Here is a 23,022-nt window from a genome sequence, read left to right on the forward strand (position 1 = left end):
ACAGGGATCAGTTGCAGAGCCGGCAAGAAGAAAAAGAGGAATGGAATATATATATATATATAGGGAATGAGAGAGGAAAAAGAGGACAACATCGTAAAGGAAATATCTGTGCTTTTTCTTTATTTTGCCATCTTGTGTCCTTATCTTTTTCCCTCATCTCCTTTTTTTTTCTTTAAACTTCTTTTATTTCTCTTGTATAGGTCAAATTGCGTTCCTACAAAGTTATATACCTCCTTTACTTTCTTGTTTTCTTCCCACACTTGCGTGGATTTTTTCCCCCTTCTTTTGCCTGCCTTCTTCTTTACTTCCTTGTATCTGTAGTGGGCATGCGAAGTCGCAGCAGTAGCAGCAGCATAAAGAAGTCTGAAATGCGTCATCATCATTGTTTTTTTTTTCTCTATTTGTTTTTGTTTCTTTTGTATCCTTTTCTTCTTGTCTAACTTTTCCTTTGTATCCTATTCTGTTCAATGTATTGTTTCTTTATTTTTGTTTTCTGTTTTTGTTTTTCCCATTCTTTCATCTCCTTTTACTGCATATATTACCCACGTATAGTGAAGAAGGAAGAGGAATGGATCGCACCCATCAAATGTGATGCTTGAGAGAAATGTGTTTTGGGCACATGTCACGGTTCTTATTGTTGCTGTTGTTCTTCTTTGAATGAGGACTTGAATATCTTTTCTTCTTCCTCTTATTATTATTATTATTATTATTATTATTATTATTATTATTCTTACCACTACTACTACTACTACTACTACTATTACTACTGGTTCCATGGTGGTTTGGATAGTAATGTGGTGCGTAGGAGGCTGATTCAGGCCATGACAGGGATTACTGAGAAGGGCAGCGCCAATGGAATCGTTGATGATGGAGGTTGACACAGTTACCGAATATTGAGGAACCCCCGAAGTGGCGTCTTAAAGAGATAAACACACAAAAAAGGAGAAGGAACTTCAAGAGAGGTAGCAGTTTTTGTTTTCACTTTGATGAGTTTGAGATTTTTCACATGAATTGGAATCGTGGAATTATTTTCTGCATTGGATTTTTTTTCTTCTAATTTTATGTCTATGTATGCCGGTGGGGGTCTTTTATTTTTATTACTTACTTCCTTGAAGCCATGTTCACTTGTACCATTAAATTTCAATAATGGAGTTAAGCTTCGATTTGAGTTTTGTTAATTATGAAACTCTTGGGAATTACTATTTTGGATCTCTAATAGAGCAAATAACCGAAAAGAGGGAACACAGAGTCGATGACTCTTCCCCTTTTTGATCCTTTTTCTTAAAGGAGTTGGGGTTCCTTTTTCACCATTCTTGGGAGGGTATATCGTTGAATGAATTGCAAATGAATATGGTTTGCGTTCGTTTATTTACTTGCTTCATTCTTTTCTTTTTCCCTTTAAGGTGACGTTCATTGGGTACAGAATTGTGATCGTAGATTGTGGAAATGTAATTTTTATTTTTATTTTTTATTATCCATGATGTTCATCATCTTGGTTTCTTTTTCCCTCTTTTTTTTCGACTGTGTTTAGTCACATACCCCTTTTTGATTAGCTGCAGGTGGGGAGTGGAAAAGAAGGTCCCCTTGTACCAACAACAACAACAAAAAAAAAAAACAGAATAATAAGGAATAATAAAAAAAAAAGAGGAAGACTGTAACTTGCCTGATTACAACAAAATACCGGTGAGTCTGTCTGTGTTTCTTCCTTTATTTGTTTTTTGATTGTTTCCTTGTGTATAATGACGGAGGACATGAGTACTTCACGGCGAGCTGCTGCTTCTGATGAGAACCGCAATCAGCAGCATCATCAGAATCCAAATGAAGTTAAGCCTCCCTTTACGCACGGCCGCACTTCTTACAGTCATCGCTCCTGTTTCTCCTCTTCACCGCAGCGTGTAGGCAGAGAAGAGACGGCGGTGGGAAATGTCGTCTCCAGCCCGACGGAACACCACCGTCGCTGGAGTCGCCGCAGCGGCACGAGCATAGATGTGGAGGCGCCATCAAGTACCTTAAATGGCGATAAAGAGAGAAGTGAAGGGCGTAAGCATCGAAATAGGAGTAGACAAGGAGGAAATAGTCAAATCAAATCGATCAAGGGAGGCGATGAACCACAGCCGTTTTCTTCAACACCGCAGAGTGCTGTAGAGTCTATGCAGAACAGTAGGTTATCAATATCTGTAGATAATGAGGGTTCAGTAAAAGATCCCTCGGGACATCGCTCTCATTATCATCATAGTCATAATCCTCATAGTTCTCACCATAATGATCTTAGTGAGAGGGATATTGTACAGGAAAGTGATAAAAGAGAAAAAAGGAAGAGGGAAATAAGTAGTAATCCTCTACCATCGCCCACAGTACTAGATATGGATACTGGGGTTTCAGATATAGCTAGCTTGACATCCACTAAAAGACGAATCTCTGGTCGTGACTCACATACAGGGAACACTCCAACTAGAGCATACAGAAACAGTAGTAGTGGACAATTGTCCAATACTGTGCATCTAAGTGATGTGTGCACTGACGAGACGGCGGTAGTACCATCAGTCAAGCATCTATGCAATCAACCGACTCCACATGAGATGGAAGGTCGTATGGGAGAAGACATTCAACGTGGTTCAAGTAGACGTAAGAAAAACTCTGTAGAACCTACTGCACCAAATGGTGGTATTTCTTTTGGTCGTAATGGACCACTGGGAAGCGAGATTCATGGTGATATAACCAATATTTGTATAAATAATAACGGTGGTTTTCAGCGTATGGCACCATTCCCTATGCGGCTACAGTTTCCACGTGAATCGGGAATAAATGAGTGTGAAGATGCCGCTTTTCGTGGTCCTTTAGATGATATGATTGACATTTCAGTTCCATGTGCCTCATCTCCAAGTGAAGAGGCAGCGAAAATGACACCTAATTCAACAGGTAGTTATTCAGCACAGGAGATATCCTATTCCGCGCTACATGCTTCACAAGAGGAGAGTAGTTTCTACAGTGATATGCCTTCTACACGGCCTAATTATGCTACGCCACCGTGTGCCTCATGCTGCGTAGACCGTTCTGACCCAGATAGTTGGCGTCATAATAGACCACGCCGGCATGCATTTCAGCGACCATTTCACATGTTACAAATTATAGCACTTTCTTTGATAACGATATGTTGTGTTCTCTTTTGGTCTGCTATTGTACCTGCCTATATTTTACTTTACAGTCGGGGTGTTTACTCTTCTTGTTTACCGGAAATGGTTGCATTAATAATACTTACTGGAGGGGGCATCTTCTCGACCTGTACGTTGTGGGCTATTCTATCATTTAGAGAGAATGGAGATGTCTCGAATGAAGGTGAACCGTGTACATACTGCCATCGCCTTACTCATGTAGAATCGAGACATTGTAAAGCATGTAATAAATGTGTCAGAGGATTTGATCATCATTGCAAATGGCTGAATGTTTGTATTGGTACGAATAACTACCGTATTTTTATGGGTTTTCTTGTTTCTGCACTTCTTAGTACAACACTTGTTTTTCTCTCTGGTGTTGTACTGTTAGCACGCTGGTGGAAACCTTTAGGTGCCTATTCGTGGTACTTCCGTGTGGGCCCGATTGTACTCTCTACACTTATGTTAGTACCTGTACTTCCACTTCTGCACCTCCTCAGTTTTCACATATGGCTGTGCCATTTACATATGACTACATATCAGTACATTGTAATGCAACGGCAGCCGAAGCCGGAGACTCACCAGGAGAGTAGCTCCTCAAGTGAAGAGAAGGAACTTCATCCGCGTTGAGGAGCAGGAGGGCGATTTCGGGAAGATAAGGTGTTGAAAAAAAAAAAAAAAAACAAGCTCTCTCTCTCTCTCTCTCTCTTTCCTTCTCTTTTTTTCTAGAATAAATTTGCAACAATCTATATTACTCTGAGTTTCCATAGTATGTGATGTGGTTATATTGGTGTTTGTAATGAAAGTTTTCGTTCGTACATCTATCTATTTCTACTACTGTATCTTTCTTTCTCGGGCTCTATTCGTTTATTTTTCTGTCCCACGCTCTTAGAACTATTTTACTGTTGCGTGCTCCGGATATTCTGAGAATACCCGATAAAATAGGCCCTTGTATGTGCATAGGTGTTTTTTTTTTCTTTTGTTTATTATTGTTATTACGTTGCTATCGCCGTGTTTCCTTCCTTTTTTTTTAGCTGGGCTTCTTTTGGTTAATCCATTTGCATACCCACCACGTAAAAATTTATTTGAATTATATTACTTCTGACACTGATATAATTCTGATTGTACGCTACAGCACACTACTGATACTTCGGACCAATTTCTCCTACAAATACTGGCTGCCCTTGTTTTACCCATTTCCCACGTTTTTGTTGTGTTTTACTCTCATACTTTAAAACATAGAGAAAAAAAATAAGCAATACCACAGGTTTTTACGGTACATTGCAAATCAAAAACCAAAGAAAAAAAACAAAGTATCATTAGCAAATAAAAGAAAGAAAAATAGCGAGGGAAAGGGAAATAAACAAGGTGGACCTTAAAAAAGGCATAGTTCTTTCGCCAAATCTATTTTTCCTCTGAAACCTTCCGCTTTTATTGAGCCCTTCAATCACCAGAAGGTAAATAAAGGCGAAAAGGGAAGAGGAACTAATTAGAAAAATTAGTTACATAAACTGTAGGGGTCATTAAAGTGAAGACAAAAAACGAAAAAGAATAAAAGAGCGTGAGGACGAACAGAAGCAAGGGGGGAGGAAAAAAAAAGAAAATATCACAAGATTGATAGTAAAAAAAAAAAAAAGAACACACAATAACACAAAAAGAGTAAATACACCTTACTGCGACAAGAATGATTCTTGAGATTATTATCTTCTGTCTGACAGCTGTCGCACTGTACGCTGTGTACTTTGTGAAGTCCTTCAATACTACGCGTCCAACAGATCCACCGGTGTACCCTGTGTCGGTACCGTTTCTTGGTCACATTGTATCATTTGGAAGTGATCCGCTTGGCTTTATGCAGCGTTGCAAACGAGAGCTAAAGTCGGGTGTTTTCACAATGAACATTGTCGGCAAACGTGTGACGATTGTGGGTGACCCACGTGAGCACAGCCGTTTCTTCCTTCCACGCAACGAAGTACTCTCACCGCGGGAGGTGTACAGTTTCATGGTGCCTGTCTTCGGCGAGGGTGTTGCCTACGCCGCACCGTATCCGCGGATGCGTGAACAGCTGAATTTCCTCGCGGAGGAGTTGACGATTGCGAAGTTTCAGAACTTTGTGCCTGCGATCCAGCACGAGGTGCGGAAGTTCATGGCGGAGAACTGGAACAAGGACGAGGGCGAGATCAACATTCTCGAGGACTGCAGTGCGATGATCATCAACACGGCGTGTCAGTGCCTCTTTGGCGAGGATCTCCGCAAGCGTCTGGACGCGCGTCAGTTCGCCCAACTGCTGGCCAAGATGGAAAGCAGTCTCATCCCAGCGGCGGTGTTTGTGCCGTGGCTGCTGCGACTTCCACTTCCTCAATCCGCACGTTGCCGCGAGGCACGCGCGGAGTTGCAGACAATCTTAAGTGAAATTATCATCGCCCGCGAGAAGGAGGAGTCGCAGAAGGACAGCAATACTTCTGATCTTCTTGCAGGACTACTAAACGCCGTCTACCGCGATGGAACACCCATGTCACTACATGAAGTGTGTGGCATGATTGTTGCCGCCATGTTTGCTGGTCAGCATACTTCAACCATCACCACTACGTGGTCTATGCTGCATCTTATGCACCCTAAAAACAAAAAGTATTTGGATAAATTACACAAAGAGATTGATGAATTTCCGGCACAATTAAACTATAATAATGTTATGGATGAAATGCCATTCGCAGAGCGTTGTGCTCGTGAATCCATTCGCCGTGACCCCCCTCTTTTAATGCTTATGCGAAAGGTGTTGGTGGATGTGAAGGTTGGTTCATACGTCGTTCCCAAAGGTGACATTATCGCATGTTCACCATTGCTATCACACCACGACGAAGATGCTTTTCCCAATCCTCGCGCATGGGATCCAGAACGTGAGGAGAAAATCGAAGGAGCTTTCATTGGTTTCGGTGCTGGTGTACACAAATGCATTGGTCAGAAATTTGGTCTTTTGCAAGTCAAGACAATCCTCGCCACTGCATTCCGTGAGTATGACTTTGAGTTGCTTCGGAGTGAAGTTCCCGATCCAGACTACCATACGATGGTTGTCGGTCCTACAGCCAGTCAGTGTCGTGTGAAGTATTTTCGCAAAAAGAAGGTACCAGAGTGAGTACGGAGAAAGTAAAAAATAAAGAAAAAAGAAAACAAGAAAACAAAATAGAGCGAAAATAAACAACAACAAAAAGAAACTGAGCATGTGGTGAAAAAGAAAAAAAGAAAAAGAAATGACACGTATGCAGTCATCTTTGAGTATGGAGACTTCGATGAGTTATTAAGCCGCATGCTTGGGGTCCCTCTGGTGTGGGAGTGGGGTGGGTTGTTGCTGGGTGGGTGGTAGGTTGCGGTAAAAAAAAAAATGCAACATACATAGGGCAAAAGAACATGTAAAAACAGTGAAAACGGGGTGTAACTTGCGTTGTTTTTTCCCCTCTTTCTCTCTATCATTCTTAATTTCCCTTAGTATATCTTTTGTGTCTGTATGTGTTTTCTGGGAATGCAAAGAGATGAAGAGGGATATGAGCAATATAGTTGCGCAAGTAAACAGAAATCTGTAAAGAAGCTTTGGGGACGTGATGTGGTAGGTGTGAAACCTGCGCACGGAGACTCCCTAGTCGATGTAGGGCATCAAGAATCATTAATATATATATATATATATATATATATATATATATGAATACATTTGCAGATGAAAAGTAAAAAGATTGATGAAGAGATTGATTAGTACCATAAACAAACACGCAGAAAATTCTTGTTATTTTTCTTTCGCTATTTAAAATGAAATTACTTTTTATAACATCTCATGCTATGAAGCTTTCTCAAGAAAGTCGAAGCATTTTCATGACAGAATTTTCTAAACTCTAACTGCTCTTCACTTTTTTTGTCTTTTTTTTTCTTTTGCGCACATTTTTATGGTGCCATAGGAGAGTAGTGTACAGATAAAATCAGTATGTCTAAGTTCCACACTACTGAAAGTGTACATACATGATCAAGAAGTAGAAAAAGTATTAAAGTTTTCTTTTTTTCTGTTATAAGTATGATGGCGTTTTCCTTTGGGTAGTTCATGTGTACCTGTGATTCACAAGCTTATATGTTGATGATCCAGATGCCTGCATGCGTAAGTTGTATGTTGCATCGGTTAAAAACTTCTGTTTTCCGGCAGAAGAACCGCTTCTTCTTTGTGAAGTGGTGAGAGACATAATAAAAGATGGTATTTATCCTTATTGGTTACCTTAAGAACAACTTTGGTTTGTCTTCCGCTATTTACATGGATTTATAAACTTGCATATTTAAACAAATTCTATATTCTATGTTTGTGATATTTTTGTTTTGTTTTGATGTTCGTCAAGAGCTTGATGTCCAAGGAAAAAGGGATGGTCTATCAAAAAAAAAAAATTATGTTTTTTTTTTGATAATTAATATTTGTTTTATATATATTTGTATATGCCTGCGTAGAAACATTTCTATTAATGTACAACCCCCCTTCTTTTTCTTCTGTTTGACAATGACGTTCTGTACTATTGAGGAGGACATCTGGCACGCATTCATTTTGTATCTCTTTATACACGTCTAGAAGATGGGTGGTCTGCTTATACGGAACTCAGCGGTATTCTGTTCGAATTATGTGTGTCTTGAGGAAAGTGCCGTATTGTTTTTTTTTCCTTCTTTTAAGTGCTTTTCATGGAGTGTCGGATTATCCCCGTGGTATGTAATCTTTCTCAACTCAAGAGATATTGCCATATTATTATTATTATTATTATTATTATTATTATTATTATTAGTGCCATCTACATATATATATATATATATATATATATATATATATTCGTATTGAATCATCTTTGATATAAATGTTAACGTTTATTTTATCCATCATATCTTGTCCCTATTCTGATTATCATGAATCTTTGTTTTATCATTTTTTCCCCAATTCTCTTACTCTTATATGAATAGAGGACCCGTTTCCTTGTGGTATCATGACGCACTCCACGGATCTTCAGTGGCTGCTGGTGCGCCAGAACAGCAAGTTCCTGCAGAAGCGCAATGGCATCCGCCTGAGCAGCGATCCCTTCAACAACAACGCGAACTGGACGAAGCGCCAGTCTGGCTTTCTGAACGCGAAGGCTGCGGTGGTGAAGACGAAGGGCGACCGCATCATCGTGACAACAAAGACCGGCGAGGCGGGCAACAAACCCAAGCAGATGTACAAGAAGACCGTGATGGATGCCGGCGTGAAGGCGTCTGCCGTGAGTAAGGCCGTCGCCGCCGTGCGCCCCGATCTCGCCGATGTGGCCTTCCGCCGCGCACGCAAGATGGCATACACACTCAACCGCATGAAGAAGGTGAAGGCTGCACGCAAGGAACGCTCATCAAAGATCACCTTCCAGCGCAAGGCATCACGCCCGAAGCGCCATTAGAGGGGAGAGCTTTGGTGACTAAGCGAGCTGACGGTGAAACCGAAGAACGGCGTCTCGACCTTTATCTGTCTTACTTTTGTTTTTTCCTTTTCGATGAAAATTGCTTTTTTTTTCCTTGTTTTTTTTTGTTTTGTTTGATATGATGACCTTTTTTTTGATCTTTCTTCCATATTTTTCTGGTCGAAGAAAGGGTTTATTGTTTTTTCCCCTTTTTTTTCTTGTTTTCCCTTTTTCTTTTTGATTTTGCTTCCTTAAGCCTTTGAAAAAGATTTTTAAAAGTAAAACATGTTGGTCTCATTACATGATTCTTTTTTTAACGTGCTGGCGATTCCAGAGGGATCTAAGCTTAGGCGGGATATTATGGGATCCGCCAGCGCCCTCGTTCGAGCTAACAGCACAGTGTCTGCAGTTGATACTACTAGTGGTACTGCTACCGTTGCGTTGACAGATCTATTTTCTCCTCTGACAGACCGACATGGTGTTGCACTACAGCACCTGGCAGCCATGTGGATAGCAGCAAAGTTTTGGGGGGCGTCTATGCATCAAATTTCTTTCACATCCTTAGTTGCCGATTTGATTCTACAGATGGAAAATTCTTCTGATAAGGATGCATGTGATTCAATATCTCAAGATACAATGGAACTTGTAAATCGACTCTGCAACTCAGAAATGATTCTCTTGCGACGTTGTGGATTCATTGTTCCTGGTGTTTCCCTCTAGGAGGTTATGTTTATGACCTTACTGGTCCTTGACTTTGTTGGTTTCATCTAAATTCCTGTGGGTTTTTTTTTCTAATGCTTTTTCTTTTTTTGTCCCCGGTTCAGTAGGTTTACATTTTTGATTACGAGTTGTTCTGAGATTCTGATGTTGCTGTAGAATCTATGGGTCTTACTGTATGTAAATGATAATAATAAGAAATACACTACGGGATAGTATTACTTTTATTGGTTAATGCTTTATGCCGCTATTTTCTTTTATCTTGCGTACCAATCTCTCTCTTTTTTTAGCGAGTGAAGAGTGATGACGCACTCCACGGATCTTCAGTGGCTGCTGGTGCGCCAGAACAGCAAGTTCCTGCAGAAGCGCAATGGCATCCGCCTGAGCAGCGATCCCTTCAACAACAACGCGAACTGGACGAAGCGCCAGTCTGGCTTTCTGAACGCGAAGGCTGCGGTGGTGAAGACGAAGGGCGACCGCATCATCGTGACAACAAAGACCGGCGAGGCGGGCAACAAACCCAAGCAGATGTACAAGAAGACCGTGATGGATGCCGGCGTGAAGGCGTCTGCCGTGAGTAAGGCCGTCGCCGCCGTGCGCCCCGATCTCGCCGATGTGGCCTTCCGCCGCGCACGCAAGATGGCATACACACTCAACCGCATGAAGAAGGTGAAGGCTGCACGCAAGGAACGCTCATCAAAGATCACCTTCCAGCGCAAGGCATCACGCCCGAAGCGCCATTAGAGGGGAGAGCTTTGGTGACTAAGCGAGCTGACGGTGAAACCGAAGAACGGCGTCTCGACCTTTATCTGTCTTACTTTTGTTTTTTCCTTTTCGATGAAAATTGCTTTTTTTTCCTTGTTTTTTTGTTTTGTTTGATATGATGACCTTTTTTTTGATCTTTCTTCCATATTTTTCTGGTCGAAGAAAGGGTTTATTGTTTTTTCCCCTTTTTTTTTCTTGTTTTCCCTTTTTCTTTTTGATTTTGCTTCCTTAAGCCTTTGAAAAGATTTTTAAAAGTAAAACATGTTGGTCTCATTACATGATTCTTTTTTTAACGTGCTGGCGATTCCAGAGGGATCTAAGCTTAGGCGGGATATTATGGGATCCGCCAGCGCCCTCGTTCGAGCTAACAGCACAGTGTCTGCAGTTGATACTACTAGTGGTACTGCTACCGTTGCGTTGACAGATCTATTTTCTCCTCTGACAGACCGACATGGTGTTGCACTACAGCACCTGGCAGCCATGTGGATAGCAGCAAAGTTTTGGGGGGCGTCTATGCATCAAATTTCTTTCACATCCTTAGTTGCCGATTTGATTCTACAGATGGAAAATTCTTCTGATAAGGATGCATGTGATTCAATATCTCAAGATACAATGGAACTTGTAAATCGACTCTGCAACTCAGAAATGATTCTCTTGCGACGTTGTGGATTCATTGTTCCTGGTGTTTCCCTCTAGGAGGTTATGTTTATGACCTTACTGGTCCTTGACTTTGTTGGTTTCATCTAAATTCCTGTGGGTTTTTTTTTCTCTAATGCTTTTTCTTTTTTTGTCCCCGGTTCAGTAGGTTTACATTTTTGATTACGAGTTGTTCTGAGATTCTGATGTTGCTGTAGAATCTATGGGTCTTACTGTATGTAAATGATAATAATAAGAAATACACTACGGGATAGTATTACTTTTATTGGTTAATGCTTTATGCCGCTATTTTCTTTTATCTTGCGTACCAATCTCTCTTTTTTAGCGAGTGAAGAGTGATGACGCACTCCACGGATCTTCAGTGGCTGCTGGTGCGCCAGAACAGCAAGTTCCTGCAGAAGCGCAATGGCATCCGCCTGAGCAGCGATCCCTTCAACAACAACGCGAACTGGACGAAGCGCCAGTCTGGCTTTCTGAACGCGAAGGCTGCGGTGGTGAAGACGAAGGGCGACCGCATCATCGTGACAACAAAGACCGGCGAGGCGGGCAACAAACCCAAGCAGATGTACAAGAAGACCGTGATGGATGCCGGCGTGAAGGCGTCTGCCGTGAGTAAGGCCGTCGCCGCCGTGCGCCCCGATCTCGCCGATGTGGCCTTCCGCCGCGCACGCAAGATGGCATACACACTCAACCGCATGAAGAAGGTGAAGGCTGCACGCAAGGAACGCTCATCAAAGATCACCTTCCAGCGCAAGGCATCACGCCCGAAGCGCCATTAGAGGGACTCTCTATGCTGTGTGCGCATGAGCACGCTCGCTAGTATGTTTTTTTTGTTTTTGTTTTTTTTTCCCCTTGGTGGGGTGGATGGGTGGACATGAGCCTGTTATGGGCCTTTTCCTTCCTTTTCTTTCTGGAAGGAATGAATTTTTTTTTGTTTTTCTTTTACTTTGCTTGTTCTTTACGCTCTTTTTTCTTTTTTTTTTTTTGCGGAGGTTCTGTGTCTTTTCTATTCCTCTGTTTGCATTTTCTAAGGCCTTTTTATTTGCTTTCAAGGAAAACTTAAAAGTAAAAAGAGAAGGAATAACAGGAGAACATAAGTAAAAAAAAGAACTTGGTAAGACTCCATGTATCTTGCTAGAGCAGCCGCTCAAGGATGTGGAATAGGGTTACACGATTCTGCTATTAAATCTCAGGTTTTCATAAATGTCTCGGGATTTACTACTCAGCATAGTGTCAACATTACACCCCCTTGTGCATTCTGTTATTGAGGAACCTATTAGACTTTTTATTTCTGCTGATGAGAAGAAAAATGTTAGTGATCACCAATTTCTAAGGCCTCGTGCCGCTGTGTTATGTGGTGGAGATATAAGACCCTTCACAGAAGATGAAGTTCGAGCAACGGCTGGTTCTGAATTTGCCTCTGGTAAAGCGATACATATATTTATAGGACATTACCGTCAGACCATGGGTAGTTCTTCTCAGACTACGAATATTAAAGAAGGTCAAGGTGCAATGTATTTTGCTGACGGTGGTTTCTTTCTTGGTCATTGGGTTAATAACCAACGTTTTGGTATGGGTGCTCTTTACTCTACTCTTGGCTACTCATATGAAGGAAGTTTTAAAGCTGATGTTCCCCATGGATTTGGTTTGGAATATTTCCCTAGTGGTCAGTTATATGTTGTTGAGTTTTCAGAGGGTTGACCTCAAGGATCTGGTGTAATATACTATCCTCGGAATGGTTCTATCTACATTGGTGAGTTATCTCGAGGTGAGAAACACGCAAATGGGGTAATGTTTTACGCAAATGGAGAAGTGTTTGAGGGACGTTGGGTGGGAGGAGGTCGCTGCGGTGAAGGGATCGCCACAACTGTGGAGAAGTGAACCACATCCCATTCTGACAGTATCACATTTTTTCAGCAAAGCTTTCGAGCTCTGTGGTGTCGTGATAAATGCAAATGGGAAACCATTCGTATGGATTACACACATGAACCACCGTCACTAGAGCAGTACATTAAAGACGCTCGGATTTCATTACTGGAGGACCTTGAGAGTCCATTTGGGTACAGTGTTGAAACTCTCTCGGTAGCACATGAACTCGTACGTGAAATACCTCCACCATTACTACGACGTCTGGAGCGTTGCTTTGATGAATTAGATAAGATGTTTACGGGAGAGGTACCCCTGACAACGTTGCAGGCAGCATTCGAACCTTTTTCTAATAAACACAATGTACTGGATTCTATTTTGAAAGTTGCGCAGTCTTCTTCTGATAATTTTACACCTGGTCACCTGAATTTTATGGTATTTCTGCAAGGACTGTTTCCTCACTTGAGTGAACCTGATATTCATCGTCATTTAATACAGGAGATACTGTTAGAGACATTGCTTCGACTACGAGGGAAAATTACAGGAGTGGTTTCTACCGGGAACGATGGTTTCTTGCAGCTTGTGGAAACTAAATGCCAAAACCTTGCTTTTTATAAAAGACAGAAAGGTCTTTAGAATGCCAATAAACGTTCGAGTATAATTGCAAGACAAGATACAGACGAAAATAAAATGGATCTAGACGATATTCAACTAGATACGGAGATGCTATTTAAACTCGGAGGAGTTGTTGGCGGGGTTCGTGTGTCACGTGGTTTGCTACTTCGACAAAAAGTTTTGTATGGCAATGAGAGGATAAAATTCCTTGAACTTTTGGAAGGACTTTATCCGTGCATCTCTCCAGAATTTTTGTACCGATGTGAGGTGACATCTTTTTCACCGCAAGTTTTTAATGATTATCTTTATTCTTTTTCGCAACTAGACGAAGAGGGAAGATGTTTAATTTCCATACAAGGGATGATTGCTGCAAGGCGTCAATTCTTAGCGGCTCGTGCCATTGGACATGATCAGACTCCCTCTCTCACAAATGAACTGGAGAGACTTGTTCGTCCAGGACGACAGCGCTGCCTTGTTTATTGGGATATTGGAGATATTAAGCTAACCATAGAATTTGCGAGGTACATGGATCGCTTTGAAAGTGGATTTCTTTCTCTTGCCGATATTCTTAGACATGCGTACCCAAATATACCGTGTTTCTTAACCAAAAATCGTTTACTGCCCAGTACGGCGGTGAATCATCGCCAATTGCACTCTATAGAATCAGAAGTGGGAGGAGTTGGAAATACCTATACTGATCGTCTAAATATCTCTTCTTGCAGATGTTGCATTTGTACGTTGTGTGCCACTAACAGTCTCCCGCTAAGTGCTTCTAAGTCTTAGTTAGAGGAGGGGGATGGGTAATAGTAGTAGTAGTGGTGGTGGTTTTAATGGGGTGATAATGATTGGTGACCAAGTATGGTATTTGTTTCTTATCGTAGGCTAATTATCTTTGCGAGTGTAGTATTTTTTTTTTTATTTTGGGGGAAATGATTTTATTGATGGTTTTGTTTGTTCTCTTGGATGCTCACTCTCATCGATCTTTTCTTCTTTTTTGATTATGTATATATTATTCATAAATAACTAAATATATATATATATATATATTTGTGTGTACAAGGGAAACAAGTTTATTCAAAATTACTTTGATAGGCGCGCGGTTTTACTCTCTTTCTGGTCGTTTTATTTGGAGCTATCAACGAAGGAACAAGATATACACCGCCAATTAGAGCACCACGTGTAGTTAAATAAATATTTTTATATTATATATAACGTACACAAATACGGAGAGACGCAAATACCGCAGATATTATTAGTCAAGGTACAAAAGGAGAAAGAGGGAATAAAAATATAAAAGGAAAAGAAAGAAAACAACAACAACAACAACAACAACAACAACAACAATAAGAGAGTCCTATATAGGTAATGCGTCTTAAGACCTCACCCCTTTCATGCGCATTTGCATGGGCTCCGGCCAGTCTTGGTACTCCCACATACATTGCGGCTGCATCACTAGCGGGGGCGATGGATGATGACTTCAGCAATGAAGCTTTCTTGGAAATTCGCCTTGTTGACGTGACACAAACAGATGAAACCGATATGCCTGTTGTAGGCCGTACCATTATTCCAGAGCGAGCGTTTCGTGTAGATTGGTGTTCGTTTGGCGGTCCATGTGGATTGATAGCGGTGGGATGCAGTAATGGTGCAGTGTATATATATGATGCCGGCATCATTATGAAGAATTATCAAAAAAATCCGAATCACAATTCAGAGGACCCACTACTTTGCTCCATAGTTGAGCACCGTGGTGCAGTACGTGGCTGTCAGTTTAATCCCTCACAGCCAAATTTTCTTGCAGTCGGTGCAGATGATGGAGAGTGGGATGTATGGACGCTCGAAGATCCACGAGAGCCACAGCGAGTTCCTGTTATGTCAAATGCTGCACATAGTGCCGCTATTGTTCATTTACAATGGCATCCAAAGTATCCTCATATTATTGCAACTGCTTCTGCTAATAGCATTGTTAATGTGTGGAATTTAAAGTCGCAGTCATTGGCAGTTTCTCTAAATGTCTCAAAAGGAGGGAAGACAGGTGTGAGTGCTAATGCAATCGCATGGCACCCTGTGGTTGCGACACAAATTGCCGTTGGATTGGACGAAAAAGATCCTGTAATTCAAATATGGGATCTAAAAAAGTCTATGGTACCATTGCGGGAAATACGAGGTCACGAAAGTGCTGTGACAGGACTCGCATGGAATCAAGAGGATGCATCAATGATTGCATCATGTGGAGCTGATGGCAGAACGATTTGGTGGGATCCAGCAACAGGAGAGCAAAGTGGTGCGTTACAACAGGAAAGTGGATATATTATTGACGCTCAATGGTCACCAGTTTTACCAGCAGTATTGGCAACATCTTCTTTTGAACCGCTTTTGTGTGTATCAACAGCTGAAGACGTTTCTACTACTACTACGGCAGGATCACCTGCACCAAAGTGGTTGAAGAAACCATGTGGAGCATCTATAAGTGTGGGTGGGTTTATTGCTTCTCTTGTACCTCATTCAACAACTATGGTTGGACTCACACATATTGTAGAGAGGAACGCTATGAGTCCGACAACTTCACAGGATCTCGTATTTCGTAAGGCGTTACAGCGATTTCCCCGTGGTTCAGAGGAGCGAGTAGGATGGTTAAGGGAGGAGAACTTTCACCTATTTGCAGCGGCAGCAGCTTGTAAAGATGATCGTACACCTATTCTTGTCTATCTTAATGATGAAACTACAGCTAACGATGATGTTGAGGATCCATTTGAAACAATGCAAGCTTCTAAAAAACGTATTGAGGATGTTGCAGCTGCTCATATTGCAGCCGGTCGTATCCGTGAAGCAGTTGAAGTTTGCCTAGATGAACGTCAATTTGATGATGCTTTCGCTATTGCATACTTACAAGGAGGTAAATTATTGCAGCGGGTACAGCAGGAGTATGCCCATTATACATTAAAAAATCATCCCCAAAAAAGGCATGTTGTGTACGCAGCTGCAATTGCCTCTGGAGATTTTGCTTCTTTGACTGCAGGTGAAGGAGTCCCATGGAAAGAAGCACTTTCAGTTATAATCTCTTTTGTAGGTGAAGGCTTTTCAGAGGCATGTGATAAGTTGGGAGAAGCACTTAAGAAGGAGGGGAACAGAGAAGGTGCCTTTACATGTTTTGTATGTAGTGGAAATTTGGATGCCGTTTTGGAACTCTGGCGTGAAGATAATGTACCTGTACGAAAGATGATGCGTGAAGCACTTCTTCTTGAAGAGGTTACTGGTCGTCGAGTAACATCAAGCTACTTTGCTGATTGTTTACATGAGTATGGTATGAGATTGGTGGGTGATGGGTTAATTACTGAGGCAGTGTCCATTCTCCAACGCTCTGCCAGTATTGGTAACCGTGGGGCTGCTATTATGGTGGACCGCTTGAAGTATGAGGCCCATCTCGCCCAAGTTGCCTTTCCATTCTCTGTGGATCCATTGTCGGATTCTCCGAGTCCCTCATGTCTTGCCTTTTTAACGGAGAAACAACAACAATATCAGCAATATCAACAACTACCACAGGCGTCAATGGGAATGCAACAACCTCAACTTCAACCGATGCCTTTGCAGCAGCAGCAGCAGCCACAACAACAACAACAACAACAACCCATACCGCATCAGAACATGTACACACAACAGCAACAGGCACCACCAATGATGCAAACTGGGGGACCAGTTCCTTCAGCACCTACGATGCCTACAAATACGAATGCCGCCACTACTACTACTGTTGCTCCTCCTCCTCGACTTATGCCTCACCCCATTTCTTCTTATTCATCAATGAGACAAGGAGCTCCTGTCTCTTCTGTACCCCCACCTCCTCCAGCAACTGGTAATTACAACAATGGGCTACAGTCTGTCCCATCACATAAGTCACCGCAGATGGCAGCCCCTGGAGTTTATTCTGCACCACAACAAAGTTATGTAGACCCAAGCAAACAACCACCACCATTACCTGGGGCATCACGAAGTTCATCTATGCAAAGTACGCCAGCGCAACCACCAGGTCCACCACAACCCCCAAGAATGCAACAAACTGGAGTGCATCCGGGGAATAGTGGTGTGTCAATGCCACCGCCGCCACCTTCTGGGACATCTGTAGCCCTTCCTCAACAAGCTGGAGGCTTCAATGCAACTCCCCAACTTCCTTCGAGAGGACCTTCGATGCTCGGTGTAAATTCTACACCATATGAAAATAGTGCGGCATTCCCCAATATGCAGACTCCTGTGGGTACATCATCACTTTACAATAATCCTTCTTCAAGGAAAGGATCAGTAGGAGCAACAGGATCACACCCACCCCCACCTCAAACAGTACAAGGAGGAGTACCACCACCTCCTCCCCCAGTGAGTGCCGGAACGGCATGTCCATCAGTACTTCCAGCAGTAGGAGCAGCAGTAGGAGCAACACCAGGAGCGCCAACAGGAGGACCACCCCGAGCAACGATGCCAGCTTACAATAACCCCTCTGGTATTTCCACCCCCAAAGATGGATTACCAGGTGATTCAGTGAGTAGCTATCGCGGTATGGGAAATGCAACGCTTCAGGCACAATCATTGTCATCGTCTCAAAATAGGTTTTCACATCAAAATGTAATGCCACAACCGGCTGGACCTACTCCTTCACTTCCTGTATATCGGGCACCTTCAAACGAACAAAGACCTGGTCCACCATCAACAGCATATGGTGGTGGAACCTTTCCATCTTCTATGCCTCTCCATCCCTCTTCTGCTGCTCCTCCACCACCAACTGGAGGTGTTGATGATGGGGGTCTGTCACTTTTTGATATCAATTCTCTGAATCCTGCATACCAGGCACTCGCCAGGAAACTTTGCGCAGATATTCAAAAGATCAGCAATGCCCAGCGACGATCTGCAGTTTCAAAGGCGGCATTAGAACTTTTCAAACTATTGCAGCAAGGGGCTTTATCATCGGAGGTGGTTGGTTTGCTTACCAACTATGTGAATACAACAGGAACTCCAGCTGGAAAGAGTGCGTGGCGACAGCTTTCTGATATGCATTTTGATGCAATTCAACCAATTTTGAATCTCAAGTTTCTGTGAAGAACCAATATTGAGATATTGAATTACTTTTTTTTTTAAAATGATTACTACATTTAGTATTGAGCGAAAGAAAGGAAAACCAGAAAATAAATTAGAAAGAAACCAATAAGAGGGGAAAGGATTGGAATTAGTGGTGTCTTTATGTGTGTGGGAGAGTGAGGGGGGTGGAGAGCAAGAGTCTGTTGAAGATAGAGGAAAATTTTCCAACTATTTTTGTTGATACGTGTATGTATATCTCTTTGTTTGTGTGCGCTTCTCAAAGAAGAAAGTATATTCAGAGAAGGACTTTTTTTTTCCACCCCCTCTCGACCCCCATAATTCCACTTTCCAGTTTGGGGGTCATTTTTTTTTTTTTTTTCCACCTTGGGGTATGTGGGCGAGGCGCTGCTATTGGCAGATGAAAAACGGAATAATAGTATCGATAATCTTGGAGTAGGTGATACGCTACTATTCCCTATGATTGCATTTTGCCTTATTTTTCTTTTTCTCATTCGTCCTTATTCTTTCTCTTCGAAGAAAATAAAATGACTAGCGGAGTAAAGGAGTGAGGAAAGGTCTCTGTAATTGTGCCCTCGAAGAAGAAAAATGTTTAGTGTCAATATTTAGTGGTGGTCACGTTGCTTGAACCACACTTTTTCTTGTAGCACATTTATGCGCGAGGTTACTAACGAAATGTTAGTTGGCAACCTAACTGGGAGTACATAATTCTCCATTTAAAGGAATCATTGCTTTTACTATTTAGTTTTTGATCTTTTTTAAACCCTTATGACAAACTATTTCCTTTTTTTCTTTTCTTTTTTTCTTTTCTTTTCTTGCTTTCGTTATCTCCATATTTACAAGAAACGACTGTGGTGCTTGAGTAAAAATATGTCTTGGTCTCAACCGGGTGGGTTCAATCCCAATGCGAATGCCTATAACCCACAGGCTCAGCAGGGAGCTTACTACCCGCCTCAGCAGCAGCGGCAGCAGCCGGATGGAGGTTTCGCTGGGCAACAGGGCGGTTATTACCCTTCTTATCAACAACAAGGAGGTGGCTACGGTGGTCAACAGGGCGGTTATTACCCTTCTTATCAACAACAAGGAGGTGGCTACGGTGGTCAACAGGGCGGTTATTACCCTTCTTATCAACAACAAGGAGGTGGCTACGGTGGTCAACAGGGCGGTTATTACCCTTCTTATCAACAACAAAGTGGTGGCTACGGTGGACAACAAGGGAAAACTTATTCAACCCAACAACTGCAAGGTGCTACCTCTGTGAGTCAGTCTGATAATAACTTTGGACCCATTACGGCCCCTTCAGCACAAAAGGAGCAAACAAAATCTTCTGCAGTTGAAACGTCTAAATTATCTCTTGGTGGTGGTACTGCAGAACCTGTTGTGGTGCCAAAGAAGACGAAAGCAGGAACTCTTTCCATTGGGAAGAAAAAGGTTGATGATATCAAGCAGAAGAATGAGGACGCCAAAGTTGAAGAAACTAAAAAGGAAGCTGGAACTTCAGCAGAAACCACAGATAAAAAAGATGTTACTTGCGCACGTTCCAAGATGACCCCTGAGGAACTTCGAGAAAGTGTACGCCGTGAGATAGCGAAACAAAGAGAACAAAACAAAAAAGTATTTCTTCGAGATCCACGTCAACATTTTAACATAGTTTTTTGTGGTCACGTGGATGCAGGGAAGTCTACTATTTCTGGTCATTTGCTGATGGAAAAAGGACTAGTGGACCAACGAGAGATGGATAAATTACGCCGTGAAGCTGAGGTTTACCATCGCGAAGGATGGGAATATGCATATGTTATGGATGTTTCAGAGGATGAGCGAACTAAGGGTATTACCCGTGAGACTGGTGCAGCTTATGTTGAAACTGAAAACCGACGTTTGACAATTCTTGATGCTCCCGGACACAAGGCTTTTGTACCTTCTATGATTGGTGGAGCAACTCAAGCTGATGTCTGTGTGCTCGTCATTTCCAGCCGAACTGGTGAATTTGAAACAGGTTTTGAAAGGGGTGGACAAACGCGAGAACATGCCATGTTGGTACGCACATGTGGAGTAAAACAGATGATATGCGTTATTAACAAGATGGATGAGGTTGGATGGAGCAAGGAACGTTATGACGAGATTATTGGTAAATTGAAACCGTTCCTTCGGCAAAACGGCTATGATGAAGAAAAGGCGAAAAATCTTATTTTCATTCCAATTGCTGGTCTTACTGGTGAAAACCTTATTAAGAGAACTGAAGGTGTTTGCCCTTGGTATAAGGGACCCACAATGATGGGATTTATCGATAATCTCGTGCTACCAGAATCAAAAAGTGAAGATGATGTTCTCTGTATCCCTTTGGTTGGTGCATACAAAGATGAAGGTCGTGTGTATATTTATGGTAAAGTTGAGTCTGGCTCTATTGCTGTAGGTGAAAAAATTCAGATTCTTCCTTCCAAAATTGAAGCCCTTGTCGAAGGTATATCCATCGAATCTACAGAATTTGAAAAATGCTATCCTGGAGATAATGTGCACCTGCGTGTGCGTGGCGTAGACGAAAACGATATACACGCTGGTTATGTTGCCACATCAATTCCAACATCTCTCCGTGCAGTTGAGTACTTTCAAGCTCGTGTGGTGATTCTTGATGTGAAAAACATTGTTTGTGCCGGTTCACGTGTTATGCTGCACGCTCACGCTGCGCAGGAGGAGGCCTCTTTTCATAAACTACTTGCAAAAGTAGACAAGAAAACAGGCGAAGTGGTGCAGAAGGATCCAACCCATGTGAAGGCAGGTGATGTGGTGATTGCTCGCATGGAGTTGGACCGTCCCGTTGTGTTGGAACCACACAAAGACTTCGATAAGATGGGACGATTCATGTTGCGTGAGGATGGCAAGACAATTGCAATTGGTCTTGTTACAAAGCTCTATGAATCAACAAAGGAATCACTTGCAAAGTCTGGCAAGTCGTAAAAGCTATCCTTTCCGTTTCTACAGAGAGAAGAAGAAAAAAAAAAATGAAACGAAAAAAAAAAAAAAAAATGAATGAAAAAAGTCAATGAGGGAATTTTTGAGTGAAAGTATTGGAAATCTGTTGTTCTTTTAATACTTATATTATATTTTTCTCCTTTGACATTTTTCTCATATTAAACGTTTTTTTCTATTTTATTGTGTGTGTTTCTAAGATGCCTTTCTGCCACTCAAAGGAAGGTGTGTATAAAGAATGAAAAGAAAAAAAAAGATATAATCAATATGGATGAGTAGATTTCGGTGTTCCAAATTGAGAACAAATATGTATATTTCTATGTATGAATATAAATTTATATATTTTTCTTTTTCTTCTTGTTCTTACTGTTTTCTCTTTCTTAAAGATGTCTGTCCAGTTAATCCTAGTCAGGGCCTCTATGCGGCGTGTTACACCATTCTGTGGTGCTACCGTTGCATCTGCTGCTGCTTTGCGTACTACTGGTGTAGTAACGCTAACAAGTGCGCGCTGCATTAGCTGGAATCCGACAAAGTGGGGAAGTGGGGCTGTTGCCGAACGGGAATCACATCAAAATATCGAAGAGGAGCTGCCAGAAGTATTTGCACAGCAGCCGCTAGAAGTAGATGACTTCATTCGCCCAGAAAGAAGTGTCTTTGAGAAGCTTGAGGATTTCTGGGATTGGATAGTGAGTTTCATGCAGCCAGTGGAGAAGCAAATGGATATCATGCGTAGTCTACGACATGATGGTCTCCTCGGATTTGACTTTGGTACTTGGGGACATGTCTTTTTTTTCTACGGCGTAGTCATGCGTCTCTTCACACTTATTCCATCTCTTTATAGCCACCGTAACGCATTGAGAATGGGTCAAATTGGGCCTCAAATTTCTGAAATTACTAATAGTCAAAGTCGTGCCAAGAATGATCGTACACTCAGTAGCGCTGAGAAGCGAGTGATTAAAGATGGATATAATCGAATGAAATATGCATTAATGAAGAAACATGGTTGTGCACAGTGGAAGAGCTTTTTAACGGCTATTACTACACCCATCACAATGTCTGCCTTTTTTTCTATTCGTCGTCTTGCAGTGTATGAAACTGACCTGGAAATGGCACCTTTTCTATGGGTTAAAGATCTGACGATGCCGGATCCAACGTATGGATTACCATTTATATGTGCTGGAATGTTTTTAATGAATTTTGAACTAAATCAAATGATGCAGCGTGGTGGACGTAGTTCTAGTGGTATTTATATTCGTTGGGCAGTGCGTGTAGGGTCGTTAGTTGGCGTCTACGCGTTTGCATCACAACCCTCAGCCATGTTCGCTTACTGGATTGGTTTATCAACAGCGGGTCTCTTGCAGCCTTTGTTGCTCCGTTGGCAACCGTTCCGAGACTTTTTTCAATTCCCAGATCCACCACAAGCTGCCAAATCACAAATTATTACAGAAGTAAGGGGTCCATCCATCATGGAACGTCTATTTGCCTCAAAGGAAGAAAAAGCACGACGTGAGAAGGAACGACAAATGTTGCGCGATGAGCAAAAGAAGAAAAAATTTGATAAGATTGATGACTATGATGAGGTTGTATTTGAAGATAGTGAGGACCTAACCAGGTCGAAGAGGAAAGGTTAGGGAGTGAGGAAAGGTTTGAGGAACAGGAAGATTGGTTGTAAGTGTGATTGTTTTTCTGTGTCTGTGCATATTTTGCGTCAGAGGATGCGATACAGATAAATAGAAAGAAAGAGAAATAGATAGATATATGAAGTGAGG

The 23,022-nt window shown here is 42.0% G+C and overlaps 13 protein-coding genes across 13 annotated transcripts; all 13 read left to right on the top strand.

Annotated features, from left to right (window-relative positions):
- Positions 1 to 1,739: 1,739 nt before the first annotated feature.
- On the top strand, positions 1,740 to 3,782 carry LSM04_006316 (Palmitoyltransferase; the record flags this gene model as incomplete). Its single annotated transcript, XM_067334422.1, has 1 exon — positions 1,740 to 3,782. The coding sequence occupies one exon, from the start codon at positions 1,740 to 1,742 to the stop codon at positions 3,780 to 3,782; it is 2,043 nt and encodes a 680-aa protein (XP_067193376.1).
- A 1,054-nt stretch (positions 3,783 to 4,836) lies between these two features.
- LSM04_002978 (Cytochrome P450) lies at positions 4,837 to 6,282 on the top strand (the record flags this gene model as incomplete). Its single annotated transcript, XM_067334423.1, has 1 exon — positions 4,837 to 6,282. The coding sequence occupies one exon, from the start codon at positions 4,837 to 4,839 to the stop codon at positions 6,280 to 6,282; it is 1,446 nt and encodes a 481-aa protein (XP_067193314.1).
- A 1,864-nt stretch (positions 6,283 to 8,146) lies between these two features.
- On the top strand, positions 8,147 to 8,587 carry LSM04_003007 (Ribosomal L28e/Mak16; the record flags this gene model as incomplete). Its single annotated transcript, XM_067334424.1, has 1 exon — positions 8,147 to 8,587. One exon carries the CDS (start codon positions 8,147 to 8,149, stop codon positions 8,585 to 8,587), a length of 441 nt encoding a protein of 146 aa, XP_067193316.1.
- Positions 8,588 to 8,872: 285 nt separating this feature from the next.
- Positions 8,873 to 9,307, top strand: LSM04_000657 (uncharacterized protein; the record flags this gene model as incomplete). The annotated part of the gene is made up of 1 exon (XM_067334425.1): positions 8,873 to 9,307. The coding sequence occupies one exon, from the start codon at positions 8,873 to 8,875 to the stop codon at positions 9,305 to 9,307; it is 435 nt and encodes a 144-aa protein (XP_067193259.1).
- Positions 9,308 to 9,607: 300 nt separating this feature from the next.
- On the top strand, positions 9,608 to 10,048 carry LSM04_003365 (Ribosomal L28e/Mak16; the record flags this gene model as incomplete). The annotated part of the gene is made up of 1 exon (XM_067334427.1): positions 9,608 to 10,048. One exon carries the CDS (start codon positions 9,608 to 9,610, stop codon positions 10,046 to 10,048), a length of 441 nt encoding a protein of 146 aa, XP_067193320.1.
- A 282-nt stretch (positions 10,049 to 10,330) lies between these two features.
- Positions 10,331 to 10,765, top strand: LSM04_002282 (uncharacterized protein; the record flags this gene model as incomplete). Its single annotated transcript, XM_067334428.1, has 1 exon — positions 10,331 to 10,765. The coding sequence occupies one exon, from the start codon at positions 10,331 to 10,333 to the stop codon at positions 10,763 to 10,765; it is 435 nt and encodes a 144-aa protein (XP_067193294.1).
- Positions 10,766 to 11,064: 299 nt separating this feature from the next.
- Positions 11,065 to 11,505, top strand: LSM04_005708 (Ribosomal L28e/Mak16; the record flags this gene model as incomplete). The annotated part of the gene is made up of 1 exon (XM_067334429.1): positions 11,065 to 11,505. One exon carries the CDS (start codon positions 11,065 to 11,067, stop codon positions 11,503 to 11,505), a length of 441 nt encoding a protein of 146 aa, XP_067193358.1.
- Positions 11,506 to 11,850: 345 nt separating this feature from the next.
- LSM04_002110 (MORN motif) lies at positions 11,851 to 12,427 on the top strand (the record flags this gene model as incomplete). Its single annotated transcript, XM_067334430.1, has 2 exons — positions 11,851 to 11,956; positions 12,108 to 12,427. 2 exons carry the CDS (start codon positions 11,851 to 11,853, stop codon positions 12,425 to 12,427), a joined length of 426 nt encoding a protein of 141 aa, XP_067193292.1.
- A 270-nt stretch (positions 12,428 to 12,697) lies between these two features.
- On the top strand, positions 12,698 to 13,228 carry LSM04_001295 (uncharacterized protein; the record flags this gene model as incomplete). Its single annotated transcript, XM_067334431.1, has 1 exon — positions 12,698 to 13,228. The coding sequence occupies one exon, from the start codon at positions 12,698 to 12,700 to the stop codon at positions 13,226 to 13,228; it is 531 nt and encodes a 176-aa protein (XP_067193275.1).
- A 54-nt stretch (positions 13,229 to 13,282) lies between these two features.
- LSM04_002830 (uncharacterized protein) lies at positions 13,283 to 13,990 on the top strand (the record flags this gene model as incomplete). Its single annotated transcript, XM_067334432.1, has 1 exon — positions 13,283 to 13,990. The coding sequence occupies one exon, from the start codon at positions 13,283 to 13,285 to the stop codon at positions 13,988 to 13,990; it is 708 nt and encodes a 235-aa protein (XP_067193307.1).
- Positions 13,991 to 14,572: 582 nt separating this feature from the next.
- On the top strand, positions 14,573 to 18,289 carry LSM04_004833 (WD40 repeat; the record flags this gene model as incomplete). Its single annotated transcript, XM_067334433.1, has 1 exon — positions 14,573 to 18,289. The coding sequence occupies one exon, from the start codon at positions 14,573 to 14,575 to the stop codon at positions 18,287 to 18,289; it is 3,717 nt and encodes a 1,238-aa protein (XP_067193344.1).
- An 867-nt stretch (positions 18,290 to 19,156) lies between these two features.
- LSM04_005960 (Translation elongation factor EFTu/EF1A) lies at positions 19,157 to 21,241 on the top strand (the record flags this gene model as incomplete). Its single annotated transcript, XM_067334434.1, has 1 exon — positions 19,157 to 21,241. The coding sequence occupies one exon, from the start codon at positions 19,157 to 19,159 to the stop codon at positions 21,239 to 21,241; it is 2,085 nt and encodes a 694-aa protein (XP_067193364.1).
- A 431-nt stretch (positions 21,242 to 21,672) lies between these two features.
- LSM04_000252 (Membrane insertase YidC/ALB3/OXA1/COX18) lies at positions 21,673 to 22,884 on the top strand (the record flags this gene model as incomplete). Its single annotated transcript, XM_067334435.1, has 1 exon — positions 21,673 to 22,884. The coding sequence occupies one exon, from the start codon at positions 21,673 to 21,675 to the stop codon at positions 22,882 to 22,884; it is 1,212 nt and encodes a 403-aa protein (XP_067193255.1).
- Between the last annotated feature and the right edge of the window lie 138 nt (positions 22,885 to 23,022).

Source organism: Trypanosoma melophagium (genome assembly GCF_022059095.1).
Source record: "Trypanosoma melophagium isolate St. Kilda chromosome Unknown ctg17segment0, whole genome shotgun sequence".
NCBI lineage: Eukaryota > Euglenozoa > Kinetoplastea > Trypanosomatida > Trypanosomatidae > Trypanosoma > Trypanosoma melophagium.